Source organism: Salmo trutta, chromosome 11, assembly GCF_901001165.1.
Source record: "Salmo trutta chromosome 11, fSalTru1.1, whole genome shotgun sequence".
Lineage (NCBI taxonomy): Eukaryota > Metazoa > Chordata > Actinopteri > Salmoniformes > Salmonidae > Salmo > Salmo trutta.
The window spans coordinates 12,735,284-12,750,545 of NC_042967.1; the positions used below are offsets into that span (position 1 = coordinate 12,735,284).

Genomic DNA, 15,262 nt, shown 5'->3' on the forward strand with positions numbered 1-15,262 from the left:
CTGCTTGTCTGAATGACAGATGGTCCAGGTATTCTGGGTGATAATCCCCATGAGACGTATCCTACACCAACTTGATTTACTGCATGGCCTGGATGTCAGCTGGAATGTCCACAGTGCTCTGTCACGAAAACCTGCATGTCACCCTAGTGTCCCCACTATCCCCAGTGTGTCAGTGACTGACCATGGTATCAGGCCAAGGTCCCCACTTAGGAGGAAGGCTATAGCATGTCCCTGTAGAGATAGCGACGAGTAGAGAAACTAACCCGTGTCGCTCTATAGCGACGAGTAGAGAAACTAACCCGTGTCGCTCTATAGCGACGAGTAGAGAAACTAACCCGTGTCGCTCTATAGCGACCAGTAGAGAAACTAACCCGTGTCGCTCTATAGCGACGAGTAGAGAAACTAACCCGTGTCGCTCTATAGCGACGAGTAGAGAAACTAACCCGTGTCGCTCTATAGCGACGAGTAGAGAAACTAACCCGTGTCGCTCTATAGCGACGAGTAGAGAAACTAACCCGTGTCGCTCTATAGCGACGAGTAGAGAAACTAACCCGTGTCGCTCTATAGCGACCAGTAGAGAAACTAACCCGTGTCGCTCTATAGCGACGAGTAGAGAAACTAACCCGTGTCGCTCTATAGCGACGAGTAGAGAAACTAACCCGTGTCGCTCTATAGCGACGAGTAGAGAAACTAACCCGTGTCGCTCTATAGCGACGAGTAGAGAAACTAACCCGTGTCGCTCTATAGCGACCAGTAGAGAAACTAACCCGTGTCGCTCTATAGCGACGAGTAGAGAAACTAACCCGTGTCGCTCTATAGCGACGAGTAGAGAAACTAACCCGTGTCGCTCTATAGCGACGAGTAGAGAAACTAACCCGTGTCGCTCTATAGCGACGAGTAGAGAAACTAACCCGTGTCGCTCTATAGCGACGAGTAGAGAAACTAACCCGTGTCGCTCTATAGCGACCAGTAGAGAAACTAACCCGTGTCGCTCTATAGCGACGAGTAGAGAAACTAACCCGTGTCGCTCTATAGCGACGAGTAGAGAAACTAACCCGTGTCGCTCTATAGCGACGAGTAGAGAAACTAACCCGTGTCGCTCTATAGCGACGAGTAGAGAAACTAACCCGTGTCGCTCTATAGCGACGAGTAGAGAAACTAACCTGTCTGTCGGCCTAAAGAGACGTATAGAGTAGAGAAACTAACCTGTATGTCGCTCTATAGAGAAGAGAAGCTACTCTGTCGCTCGATCTGTCTGTCGGCCTACCTTTGTCTGCCCGTTTATCTTTCTGTCTTATGGTCTGCCCGTCTGTCTGTCAGTCAGTTAACAGCATCAGTATGTCAAACAATCCATACTTTCTCCACGTTTGTTTGTCTCTAGTCCTCGAGGAGGAAGCAGTTTGTTCGTCTCTAGTCCTCGAGGAGGAAGCAGTTTGTTCGTCTCTAGTCCTCGAGGAGGAAGCAGTTTGTTCGTCTCTAGTCCTCGAGGAGGAAGCAGTTTGTTCGTCTCTAGTCCTCGAGGAGGAAGCAGTTTGTTCGTCTCTAGTCCTCGAGGAGGAAGCAGTTTGTTAACTATGGTTTCCATGGCTCCTTCGTGACTTCCTTGTCTTGACATTGTTTAATGAATTGATTGGCTGGATAGTCCGCCCACTTGGATTTTTCGTCCTAATTTAGTTAGGTCTACTGATTGAGAGAGAACAAAAAGACAAATGTGCTCGATGTCAAAGACAAATACATTTAAATTAAAGAGCGACTGCCTTCAAAAAGCAACGAATCCTTTTGAAAACTGTGGCATCGATATGAGTCAGAAACGGTTATTCTAGTGTCAAATTTGACTACAACGTGTATATAGGATAATTTTGGTCATAAAGTCAGTCTCGTCTAAAATGGAGTTTGGAACATCTGTGCGTCACAACATGTAAATGAAGGTTGTGTTTTGATTTGGCGATTTGTCCATTTGCCCACTAACTTGGGGTGAACAGCTGCAGTGATTGCCGTCTATCCAATAGCATAGACAGTGAGACAGACATAACCAGCAACTCCGACTTTGTTTACATAAGACAACACATCACACATTATTTACTCGAGAAATACTGCACCAAATACCTTAGTTAGATGTAAAATTGTACTACTAAAACATCATTGGCATAAACGTAAAAATTTATGAAAGATTTGAGTTCTTAGATTTATTCTGGGGATTATGAGGAAGTGAAATAGGCTTCTGCATCTACAGTGTCTCATGGGGGACAAACGTCATTAACCAAATGCAGAATCGGTCAGGAACACACTTCCAAGACTGAAATCTCATCTTTCTAATGAGCAACAGAAAAAACACGTGCCAATCTGTGTTCAGTGGCTCTTTAAACTTAATTTATGCATTAATGTTTGATAATAGCTTGCAATAGCTCTTAAAACGGTTGCTCCAACTTTTGGACCCAGAGTGGGTGCATCTAGACCTAAACTGTAGCGATTGACAGAAGAGGGTCAAGAAGGCCATGCAAAGATCCTTCTCGACCCAAGAGGACAGAAGATAACGAGGTATAAACAAGACTCTGAAAGACATTTGCCAATAATATCCAGGTGACCCCAAGAAAAACTCACAATACAAACTATGGTATTTTAAGTGGGGGTTATACAGTTGTAGATGCTCTGTCTATCAGGGATATTCACAGAAGTGAAGTGAGTCTGACTTTTTACATTTTTTAAGTCCTCGCTCTTGCTTCCTGAATCTCTCTCCATGGCAACGGTGAGAGCCGGAGAGAGAAAAACCAGGGGCAGTGGGTTTCTTCTCATTTTGGGCAATGATTCGGCAAAATTGATTTCAGACAAAATATGTAGAGACCTTTTATACTCAGATCCAAGGTTCTCCAAATAATGAAATGCAGTTTGGAGAACTCCAACACAATGCTACTCCTAAAACACATTTTTCATGTGTTCTTAAGTTAGTCAGATAGACAAAGTCAGACAGACAGAACGAGAGACACTCAGCTAAACCAAGCCTCATGCAGCCAGATGTACATCGTATACAGTAAACTAATTGGACTAATTAGTATTTTAAACCTGCTTTATGCTTATAATGAGAACATATGCACCAATTCTCTCTTGTTGCTGCAAATCTGTTTCAGAACGTTAAGACTGGTTCTATCCACATAGCAGAATCTCCCTCTTCTCTGTCCTAGTGTTACGATGTGGTTTCTGCAGTAGTATCACATGAGCTGCCACCCAAATCGCACCCTAGCCCCATAGGGCTCTGTTCAGAAGTAGTGCACTAAATAGGGCACGGAGTGCCATTTGCTATGCAGCCCTATGGTGAACTCCCTTTCAAGTGGAGCCACACCGCTTGCATTTGATTATTCGAGTCTCGACATGATGGGTGATTTAAAGTGGAGAAGGTGGCTTCCAAAACCCATAATTCCCCAGGATTTGCGGCATCTGCATAACACATAGCACATTGCTCATTGGCTCTCCCTCTCCATCCCACCCAACTTACTCTACTGTCCCTCTGCCCCGTTGTTGTTGGTTGCTGTTTCTGCACGTTGACAGGATTGAGATCAGCTTCTCTGATATGGTGTGTGAGTGACTGTTTAGGACGGAGTGTGTATGCTAGTGCATGTGTGTGTTTTCATGTACCATGACTGGGGTGATGCAGTAAGTCTTTCCCAGCCTATACACAGCGTACTGAAGCAGCTAAGTCATCTGCGTTGTGTTACTGTGTGTGTGCAGTGCTCTGCACTCTAGAGGAATTTGGCTCTCAACTCATCCTATCTCAGCGAGTAGAATAACTATGTGGAAAGATGTTCCAAAGGGTTGAGGCGCAGTAGTGTGTGTGTGTGTGTGTGTGTGTGTGTGTGTGTGTAGGGGGAGGATACAAATATGTATGTTATCATGTGGTGGATGATGGGAAATGTACATATAAGAGTTTACATGGATGATTCAGTGTTTTGGGGATGTTGGCTGTATTTCATGGACATCTGAGATTAGTTTGGCTGGACACAATACAGTCAATGCTAATGGGAGCTTACTCAGCCATACCACTTGGCACAGATGTCAATTCAATTTCTATTCCACATTGGTTCAACGGAATTTCATCGAACTGACATGGAAACAATGTTGATTCAACCAGTGTGTTCCCAGTGGGAATGCACTCAAACAGTTGTTTTTAGAGGTACACTTACAGCACTGTATAGTGAGAGCAAGAACCAATATGCCTCAGGCACTGACCAACCATCCTTTCTCTCCCCTCTTCACCAGGGACCGCATGCAGCAGTCAGCCATGTACGACCTGTGTCTGGGCATGAGGCAGGTGAGCCAGGAGTTTGTCAGGCTGCAGCTCACCTACCAAGAGTTCCTCTCCATGAAAGTGTTGCTGCTGCTCAGCACAGGTAAGTCAGCTGAAGGTGTGTGGAAGGGGGAGTGCGAGTTCCTTTGCCAGAAAAACATCCAACTCTGAGTGTGTGCATACAGCAGTGTGTTGTGTGTGTGTGTGAGATAAAGTCTATATGGTGTGTGTGTTTGACCAATCAACAGCTAGCTGCAGTGAGGTAGTGTGTATCAGCCACATGTCAGTATACAAGCAGGTTGACAGAGTAAATAACAGGTACATCACTTGTCATTTGTTTGCTGAGCTTGGAGTTGGAACACAAACAGGAACAAGGGAATAACAATAACACATATACATACCGGGTCATGTCTGTATTAAGCTGGAGTAGTATACATTCTAGGTATGCACGGAAAGCGGGATTGGGCGACACTACAGGATGCAACGATTATGCTATACCTCTGGCACGCAACCTGTGATGACACTAATGTGCCAGAGAGAAAGAGAAGAGAGGGCAATCGATGGAGAGAGAGAGAGAGCGTGAGGAAGTGCACAGAGAGAGAAGAATCTCAGGGGAGAGAGGGGGATTTACATTTTAGGTGTTTAGCAGACACTCTTATCCAGAGCGATTTACAGTACAGAGTGCACACATTTTTGTACTGGTCCCCGCGGGAATCGAACCCACAACCCTGTCATCGCAAGCGCCATGCTCTAACAACTGAGCCACACGGGATATAAAGAAAGAGACCCCCATATTGTTTCACCATATGGCAACCGAGGACAAGGTTCTTGTTGGCATCCAGCAGTAAATGCAGTCGGGGCAGAGCAGGCAGGCAGGCAGGGCTACAGGAGGGCAAGGCTACATAGGCCAGTTATGGGAGCTATTTTGGGAGGCCAGGCTTCAGCCCTCTGCTCTGCTTTGAACTGCCGCCGTGCGGATTTGTAGGAATGTTTATTAGACTTGTCAGGCAGGCAGGGCCTCCGTTTGGAGGATGCTGGGTAGTCTCACGTGGAGCCAGAGGCAGCACTACTCAGCTTTCCATGGATTTCTGCCTGATTGATAATGGAAGCCTGGCTAGGGGTGTTAGAGCAAATAGAGCGGAAAATGACAAACTATTAAAGGGATGCTCTGGGATTTTGACAATTAAGTCATTTATCTACTTCTGCAGAGTCGGATAAACTCGTGGATTATATTTGTACGTCTCTGCATCCAGAGGAAGTTAGAGGTAGTTTCGCGAGCCAGCGCTAACTAGCGTTAGCAATTGCGCCAATGCTAGTTAGCAACTTCCTTCAAACTGCACGGAGAGACAAACATTGTATCCACAAGTTCATCTGGCTTTGGGGAAGTAAATACAGGGCTTCGCAGCACCTCCACCCCCAAACTACTTCCCGCAGCTATGATCCCTTTAATACAAAATGACGTTATCGACACCTACATTTAGTTGCATATTGCTTTATCTACCTGCAAGGGGTGGCAGGTAGTCTCGAGGTTAGAGCGTTGGGCCAGTAGCCCAAAGGTTGCTGGTTTGAATATTGGAGCCGACAAGGTAAAACATTTTATAATAATCTGTTGATGTGCGCTTGAGCAAGGCACTTAACCCTAATGCCTCCATTTAAGATGTGTATCTTAAATGAAAATGAGATCAATCAATGATATAACACACTTGTGTAATTTGAATTAAATTGGATTTTAGTCCCTAAATTCTAAGCATTCCCAAAGGGCATTGACACTGGCCTGACTTAACCTGAGTGTCAGTAAATTAATCTGAAAGCAGGAGTGGAAGTGGGACAGTGGGGAGAGGATGGATGGAATGAGAGAGGGATAGAAAAACTGACAGCACAAGAGAGCGGGGGGGAGAGAGAGAGAGACGGATGGATGAAGAGGTAGAAAGAGAGAGAGAGAAACAGCACAGAAAGAACGAGAGAGCTCTCTGGTCCGTCTGTTGTTCCCTCCTCATCCTTTAGAGCCTCTCCAAAGAGCCCTGCTGTACTTAATAAAGCCTAGTCAAGCACTGGGCAGCACTCCAAAACCTGCTGTTTTTCTCCTACTTCCTTCAAACATGGCCCAAATGGAGGGAGAGAGAGCACTGTGGTGATCTGACTGATCTTATGTGGCTGCATGAATCTGTCAGAATAGTGTTTTAGTAGTGTCTGTCAGAGATTGCATCCTACTGTATTTCGTCTTGTGGATGATGATATTGAGGTTCTCATTTTAGCATCTCAATCCTTCTATACTGAAGTGACTATGAATTTTATGTTGTTTTCTTTTTAGGTTTGTAAAAGGCTATTTCATCCTCTTAATATTTGTGACTAACAAATTAGATCTGATACTTTCGAGGCAGAGTAAACATTTTCAGCTACCAACTTCCTCCATATTCTTGAGCACAGACTGTCACCAACTAATGAAGAGAGATAAGGATAATGTGTGTGTGTGTGTGTGAGATGACTTATTGTGGAAAGGTGTTTACAGAGAAGTAGTTGTGTGTGGAGCTGTTTTTTGTCTTTGACCTTGGTTAAGGTTTCACTTGCCCTGCAGTGTCTCATGAGACCCTGTAGAATGGGTGTGATCTGATAAAAACAGATGAACCCTTCAGCTCCACAGTGATAGTCCTTGGAAACATTATCCTTTAAGCAATACTCCATAATAGAACGCCCACTAATAAATATTGTGGTGGATGATTTGGTCATAAAATGGTTTCTAAACTTGACATTATTGGCCTCGCTCGCTAGGTGGGTGCTACACTAAATGGTAGATAACGTGAGTTACCCCACATAAAGTAAAGTGTTCTAAAACCAGTAAAAAAAGCACTATAATCATTATATAAACCATAATCCATTATTATAATCTGATGTATTTGTCAGATAGATAATAATCCTTTGAGTGTTATTTATTAGGGGGGCTGTTTTTGACATTGTTTTATTAAAAGTTTCCGGTGCGACAGAATGATAGATCTTTCTGGATTAAGTTTTTATCTAGGAGGAGAACAGTCTACAGGCATATTTGTACGGCAGTCTTTATTTATTGAAATACCCTGCATTTCCCTTTGTAAGCCGGTACTTGAATCAAGGCCAAGACACACAGTCAGTGAGGTATGAGCTGGTAAGATTAAAGCAGGAAGCTACATGTCATGTGTGTTTACCGATAGGATATTTTCACAATGACACCCAATATAATATATAGGCTATGTACAGAACATATCAGGAGGCAGAAGCAATGCAAGTATATCTATTGTGAAAAGAAGAAAGAAAAAAGGGTTCAATGGGTTGCAATTCATAGAAAATCCTGGGTCATATTCATTAGGGAACACCGTAGAAAAAGGTTTTGCAATGGAAAATGAAAACAAGCATTTCTTATTGGACAAGTTCAGGTATAGATAGTCCCTCCCTATTTCAGTCAGTTTTCCATTTGGTGCTTATTATTATTTATTAAATCCGGGCTGCTTAAGAAATATGGATGTGAGTGTGAAATATGTTCTGGTTGACACATCTAGGTTGGGTACCTGCGAGCTAAAATCCATCCTTTTGACATGAAACCAATTACCGTTGAGTAATTGCCCCACTTTCTGCCGGCCACGCCCCTAAAAGACACTTTCTGCCGGCCACGCCCCTAAATGACACTTTCTGCCGGCCCTAGACACTAAATGCCAACTGGAGCCGAATTAAATTAGGGACTGAGTCAGTGGGGCGAAAACAAAGGGCCCAAATGTGGCACTGGTTTTAGCATGTTCCTGTTAGTAAGGGCCAAAAAACATGCTGCGAAACAGAAAGAACAGAATCCCTCTCTCTCGCCTTGATGCTTTTCCAGAGAGCTCTCGTTATTGCTTTGTCGTTCTTTTTCTCTTGGTCTCTGCTACGTTCTAGGCTAGGTTTGTGTGCGTCTCTCTCTCACAGTGTCTATGCCTCTGTGTGTGTGTGTGTGTGTGTGTGTGTGGTGCCTGCGTATGTATGACTGAGTATTGCCATTTGGTGAGCAATTTCCTCCATGATGCAATTCTAACTGACAGGCTCTAGTCCTACTCTTGCCTGTGGCTGTGTGTTCTAAGAAACAAAAAGTCCTGTCAACTGTGTTTTCTCACATGGCTCTCAGCATCAACAGGTGTGTGTTTGTCTGCCACATGTTGGTTTAGGTTAAGTCTTCAAATGCAAAGCTTCAAACTAGGCTAGTTAAACAAAATCAAATTAAGTGTATTTGTCATATGTACATGACACACATGGTGTACACAGTACAATTAAATGTTTACTTGCAGGTGCACCACATTTACTACAGACAGAGTATAGTACAGATGTAGGATCTTAATTTGAGCCAGTTTGCTACAGCAGGAAAATAATCCTGCAGCAACAGGAAGTATGAATTATTACGTGGATAATAATGAATGGACATTGTTGCAGGGTCGGTAACAGAGCGAATCTGTTGGACGGGGATTTGATTTTAAAAAAAACGGGCCGTTTTTTTCCCAGGAATTGTGTTATAGTAAAGACCACAGGCAGCTCATAGTTTCAAATTTGGGGAAGTTTACAATTTATCCTACCGATCTACGTTCCAGTTATGGATTATATTTTATATAAAAACGTTTGTGGAACAGTTTCATTTCAATAACATTTTTGTTTCTCAAAATTGTCACGTGGTTAATCATAAAAATCGGAATCAAAACGATAAAATCTAAAAGTTTAAATTCAATTCAACTAATGCAAGAGCACCAGCCTTTGCCATATGAACACATTGATACACCATGATCCTTTGGCGGCTAAAGAAATTAGCGCATGTTACTCAGAGATAGCCTATAGGCCAAAGCAGCAGTAGGCCTATAACTTCCATCGTCAACTAAATAAAATACATAGTCCTAAAGCCGACTAATAAAAAGCCTAATGAAAATTCAGGTTCTGTCAATCGTATTAATCTCTATACTCCGCCTGTCTGCCTCCCTTTCTACCTGTCTTGACTTGAGCTATCGCTAGTAAAGTGCAATACTGAATCAACTCAGCAGGTTGGCGTGCTCGTGCGTGCGCACTCCCTCAACCACCCACATCCTCATTGCTCACATGGAGCCCTCCAAACAAACGACAATAAAACATTTGTCAAAACTCCTAAATTATGGTTATTACATTAAACTGATTTCTCTGCAAACAACATTTCCACTCTTAGAATGAGAATGGTAAATGTCTGTAATACATGCGTTAACAGAAATTAATGTAGCCAGATGACAGGGATTAACGGTACATTTAGTAGACCGACTGGTTACATATGTCATGGTGAATTTATTAAAATCTAATCAAAGGGCAAACAATTCACACGAAACAATGAATGTGCAGTAGACAGCAGAGCACATTCTGGAGAGCTGAGTTCATGTATTCTGGAGACAGACGCCCATATCGTCGCCACACACCACTCCCCTTCTTGTCTCAACACTTTAAAATGATACTCAAGACACATTATCTTCACACATTTAAGATCATGTTTCACTGACAGCCGCAACTAAATCAACTGGGTCTATTGCCAAGCGCGCTGCCCAAATTGCTGGCTTCCCAAATAGGCATAGGCCTATGCATGTGATTTGAAACAATCCACAGATTTAAGTATGACATGCCATACTCCTTTTGTCCAGACTATCAGATACATGGTCTGCACATACAGAGACAGAGGGGTGCTGTTTCGCTCGCGCTGAAACTTTCTGAGATTGCGTCTTTCTGTCAGTGTGCATCTCAGATCAATATTTCAATATTTCATTTGGATGGGCAAGTAGGTACGGTTGGGCGGGCCAGGCTCGCCCATTACGCCGGCCCTGCATTGTTGTAGTGGTTGATACATACAAGGGAAAATCAAGTCTGGAATTTCAAAGTGGTATTAACTTCAGAAGCTTTTTTAAACCTCAAATACACGTTTCAAATGGCCTGCATAGCAGGAAAGTTTTCCTGTAACAGGGTGATCAAATTAAGATCCTACATCTGTATATCAAATGCAGGCCTCAAGGGTCAAAACAGTGCCTCAACTCAGCCATGGGCAACCCAAAAAATAGCTATTTTAATTTACATTTTTAAAGGTCTCAAAACTGACCATAGAAACAGTACAAGGAGAGCAGCTTGTCATTAGCGTACCACTGTGAGGCAGGTCGAGCCACACTGTGACACCAGAAGGATCTAGCCAGGCAGGTAGCCTATCCTCCTAGACTGGTCCTAGATCTGTTTGTGTTATCTTGCTATCTCCTAGGGTTATTGTCGTCATGTTGGCAAAAAACAGATATTGGACGAGACAAGTAGCCTAGGCTTCTAGACTGATCTCAGATCGGTTTGGGCTGTCTTGCCAACTGCTATGGTCACTGTCATGTAATGTTTGGATCAGATCTGGGACCAGGCAGGTCCTAGACTGATCCCGGACCTGTTTGTGCGGCATGATTATTCTGACCATAGGAGTTGGCTATACAGCACATACAGAACTGGGACCAGCTAACGCCACGCCATGTATGACCATAGGAGTTGGCTATACAGCACCAACAGATTTGGGACCAGCCGGGCAGGTAGCCTACTAACCTGGGCTACGGTGTCAGCCTTCTCCCTATGAAACAGGATGTCAATTAGATTTTAAAGTGTGTCATTTGGAACAGTTGGTTGCTCTGGTTTGAGGTAATCATTACCTGAAGCGGCTTAGTCAATTACCAACATTAGCTAGAGAACACCTGCCTCAGTGTGCCAACACGGTGTGTGTGTGTGTGTGTGTGTGTGTGTGTGTGTGTGTGTGTGTATGTATGTAGAGTAACACTGTCCCGTGACATTGCACTTAATAAAACTAGACAATCGTTTTTTGATCTATAGCCCTGTTTTCAATATATGTCTGAATAACATGTTATGTCTATGTATGACCATAATGTAGGTTACTGTGTGCTATGATAATCTACTGTAGTAGTAGATAATCTACTGTAGCAGCTATGATAATCAACAGTGCACAGGAGGCTGCTGAGGGGAGGACGGCTCACTAGAATGTCAACAAAAACATAAGAACCATGCTGATACAATTCCACTGATTCTGCTCCAGCCATCACCCCTCCCCAATTAAGGTGCCACCAACCTCCAGTGCAACAGTGGAATAAGAGTGGCAGAGTTGCAGGCTACTAGTGATAAAGGCACAGTGCTGGTTAGTTTGATTACCGTACCTGCAGCACTTTGTTCATTACACCACAGTGTATATCAGAAGTGTTCCTGTAGGCCTACATTGGAAGAAAGATCTAAGAGAGACTGTGTTGGGAGACTTGAGAGACAGACATTCTTTGAGAGACGAGGTGTTTCTTAATCAGTTAGCCAGCCAGACGCGGAATGTCATTTAAGATGAGGTTGGCAGGCAGCCATATCGCCGTTAGTTTGTCCTCTACGGAGATATGAGCGAGGGAGAGAGAGAGAAAGAGCGAGCTAAAGGGAAAGAGATTTAGAAAGGGAGAGGATACCAGTATCCATCCTGAGAAGACACACTTATCTAATTTCTCCCTTAAAATACTCTGTCTGTACATCCTGTTTCAATATGTTCATCACGCTCTTGGATAGTTATTTGACTGACGCTGTAAGTCAAAAAAGAGGACAACTACCATGTACTGAATTAATGGGTGAAGTGACAAAGGGTTGTGGTTGGTCAACAATAACGTAAAAAAATAGTGAAAGGTAATTGATTAAAATACCTGTTATGACTGCTTAAGACACCTTATGTCATGGTTAGAACTGTAGGGTGTTCAAATCAAATGTTCTCAGTAAGGTCAGTTTAGGTTCATGTGCTTATACAATACATTTGTCTTGCGTTATGTAGGCTAGTTGTTTACACCTCCCATTAATACTTATCTTTTGGTTTCCTCTCTCCTCTCAGTTCCCAAAGAGGGTCTGAAGAACCAGCCAGCGTTTGAGGAGATGAGAGTGAACTACATCAAGGAGCTGAGGAGGTCTGTGGGCAAGGCCACCAACAACTCTGGACAGACGTGGCAACGCTTCTTCCAGCTCACCAAGCTACTGGACGCCATGCATGATGTAAGCACTGGACCCACATCACTGTATAACTGTATCCATAACATCAGGCACTGTACCCAGCGCCACATCACAATGCCAAGTCCCATCAACAAGCCTTCTCTATGCCATGCATACACAGAGCAAGTTCAAATAGCAGGTCCCCGTCACTGATTGGAGTTTAACAATGTAAGGTAGTATCTCTGAAATAACATATTGCATTCCAATGACTACCCCTAAAGGGTATTTATTTTGGAATGGGCAGAGATTGCCCTGTATTGGTGAATGAATGGAACATGGAGGAATCAATGTCCAGGCTCAGAGTGGTGGCCTGGTGGGTCAATACAACTGTGCCTCTAACTAAATGCACTGAACACACTGACTGTAGGGGTTATGCAAGGACAACTTAGCATGTGGTGAAACATTAGGAGCTAGAAGCATTAGGAAAAATACTCATCTCACAATTGCTGGGAAAAGTCCCTAATATTGGGACTATGACAGTCTAAAATCAGTCTGTCAAACCATACTTTTGAAGGAAGTAGGATTTGAAGTGATTGACATGCATCAGAAAAGTATTGGGAAGTTCAGAAGATCGTCAGGCAATAATGGTGTTCTTTTCTACACTGAAGATCATACATCTTCATTGATTTTCTTTTTCCCCCCAGTCTGATTTAGCGCCTGGTCTTATCCACTCTGTTCTAATGAGTCCTGCACCGTTTGTGGACATTGTAGACACATACGTGTTCCTGAGAGTCTTATCCTTCAGTGATGGGGCCATAATATTTTGTAGCTGAAACCGTTCAAAAAGAGACATTTGTAGGACGAAAACAGAAACCGCTCTGTTTATTACAACCGCATCTAGCGGCTACCGGAGGTTACTGACGTAACCCTGGTTCTATTAACCAAGCAATAATTATATTTATCCAGAGTTTCCCTCGTGACCCCATTTTCAAATCATGCAACCCCTAGTTTGGGAAACGATGCCCTATGTAGAAGAGTATAGTCTATTGAGAATCAGTAGCACCCCCTAGTGGTATGTCAGACTCATGAGTCGTGACCCCTAACCGATAAACAATTACAGTCATATCAATGCCATGACAAAGTTAACCTAAGGATCTGGCTATGGTAGGTAGCATCACTCTGAATAAGGTACGGTAAGGTAACCGAACACACCGTCAGAAAAGGGGAATGCCAATTCAAGGTTTCCCAAGGCACAAAGTTGACCCCAACTTCCAAGAACGAGGCTTTGATTGTACTGTGTATTATTCACACTTCATGATAAGCCAATGAAATCCCTATGCAAACACAGCTGGATTCTATCAAACTACAACTCTCTCCTTCCCGCTCTCCCTCCCAATGTGTATTTATTCCTTGTTCTTTTTTTCTACATTCATCTCCCTGCATTGTTGGGAAGGAGCCATTTCACTGTTCGTCTATATGTGACAAATAACATGTTATTGATTGATCCCTCCCCCTTTCTGTCCTCTAGCTGGTGGGGAACCTGCTAGACTTCTGTTTCTACACGTTCCGTGAGTCTCAGGCTCTGAAGGTGGAGTTTCCAGAGATGCTGGTGGAGATAATCAGTGACCAGATACCAAAGGTGGAGTCGGGCAACACACACACCCTCTACTTCCACAAGAAGTGACTGTACGGAGTCCTTGGGAGGAAGAGAGAAGGAGAGAGAGAATGAAATAACGAGAGGGGGAGGAGTGGGAGAGGAGGAAGGCCCAAGGAAGGACCCTAGACTCAGGAGTGGCCTAACTACTATGCCAGCCAGTCGATCTGCTGCCCCCTCCCCTTTCTCAAATGGGACAGGAAGTGACACGTGAGCGGCAGGAAGTGAGGTAGAGGAAGTAGGAAGTTGAGTCCCCCACACTGCAGTCTCCGTCCGCCGGTTAGAGAGGTGACGCTGAGTGAGTGACATCTAAGAGCCAAGGAAAACGCACTGAGGACTTTTCAAAATGTGACAAAGAAGCATCCCGACCCTTAGCGCGCGGCCCCCCCCCCCAAAGACAATGTTTTTCTATGGATACGAAGCCATACATTTTTTTGGTTGCGCTACAGTCCATACGTTCACAGACACACGTGTACAGTAATGCAGCACGCACACAGGTAGACAGTAACACACCATCTTGAAAAATGGCAGATAACTGTGCTTTTGCATTGATTCATGGATACTAGTACAACTACTCTGACAATATGGAAAACAATGCTTAGATGTTGCTATGCAGTGTATTGTCATTAGGTTACATGGCAACATATACTTTTTTCATGACTAAGACTAAATGTAGGGTTTCTGTGAGAGGATCAAGGTCTATTTGAACATACTTCAAGGGCTATACAAGCTTAACAATAAACTGAAATAGTTGCATAAAAAGCTAACCAATTCCACTTTTGTTCTGTAGTGGTGTGCATTACAACACCCAAATGCCCACATAACTCAAATTGTTTTAACGTTGTATAACGATCAAAAACGTAACTTATTAATATGCAAAAACTTCAAAATGAAGAAATTTCAAACTATGGTGTTGTGTGATCCAGTGTGAAAAAAGTTGAGTAACAGTTAAAAGTGAATCTGCCATGTCATACGTGAAGGCTTTCTGATACGTAGATGATTAACAACCTTTGTCAATAGATTAATTCCATCCAAAATAGGTGCGGGAGTATGGAAAAACCTGATGGATTCACAATGATGACTTTCCCTCACATCGTAACGTGTTTGACGGAGGTTCACCCAGTTAGTTATCCAGGGGTTCTCAACTTTTTGGGGCTTGACCTCTTTTTTTCATAGCAAATTCATCAGGAACCCATTCATAATCAGAACACAACTCTATTGACTAAAAATAGCAAAATTATTTTTACTAGGACTTTGGCAGTGCATGGCTGGGCGAACCAAGTCTTGGGCCCTGGGAAAGACCATTTTAAAAGGCCCTTGGCATCGGAGAGAAAACCTTGCCGTTTTCAAGC

The 15,262-nt window shown here is 43.5% G+C and overlaps 1 protein-coding gene across 3 annotated transcripts in view; it reads left to right on the plus strand.

Moving 5' to 3' along the window:
• Nucleotides 1-13,982, plus strand: part of LOC115202228 (mineralocorticoid receptor) — an 89,762-nt gene extending 75,780 nt beyond the window's left edge. For 2 of the 3 annotated variants that reach the window (XM_029766212.1, XM_029766213.1), the window contains exons 7-9: nucleotides 4,252-4,382; nucleotides 12,162-12,319; nucleotides 13,785-13,982. In XM_029766212.1, coding sequence (XP_029622072.1) covers nucleotides 4,252-4,382; nucleotides 12,162-12,319; nucleotides 13,785-13,940 — 445 coding nt within the window. In that variant the 3' untranslated portion in view covers nucleotides 13,941-13,982. The remainder of the gene's footprint in view (nucleotides 1-4,251; nucleotides 4,383-12,161; nucleotides 12,320-13,784) is intronic. The other variant, XM_029766215.1, reaches the window with a different exon arrangement.
• Nucleotides 13,983-15,262: the final 1,280 nt, after the last annotated feature.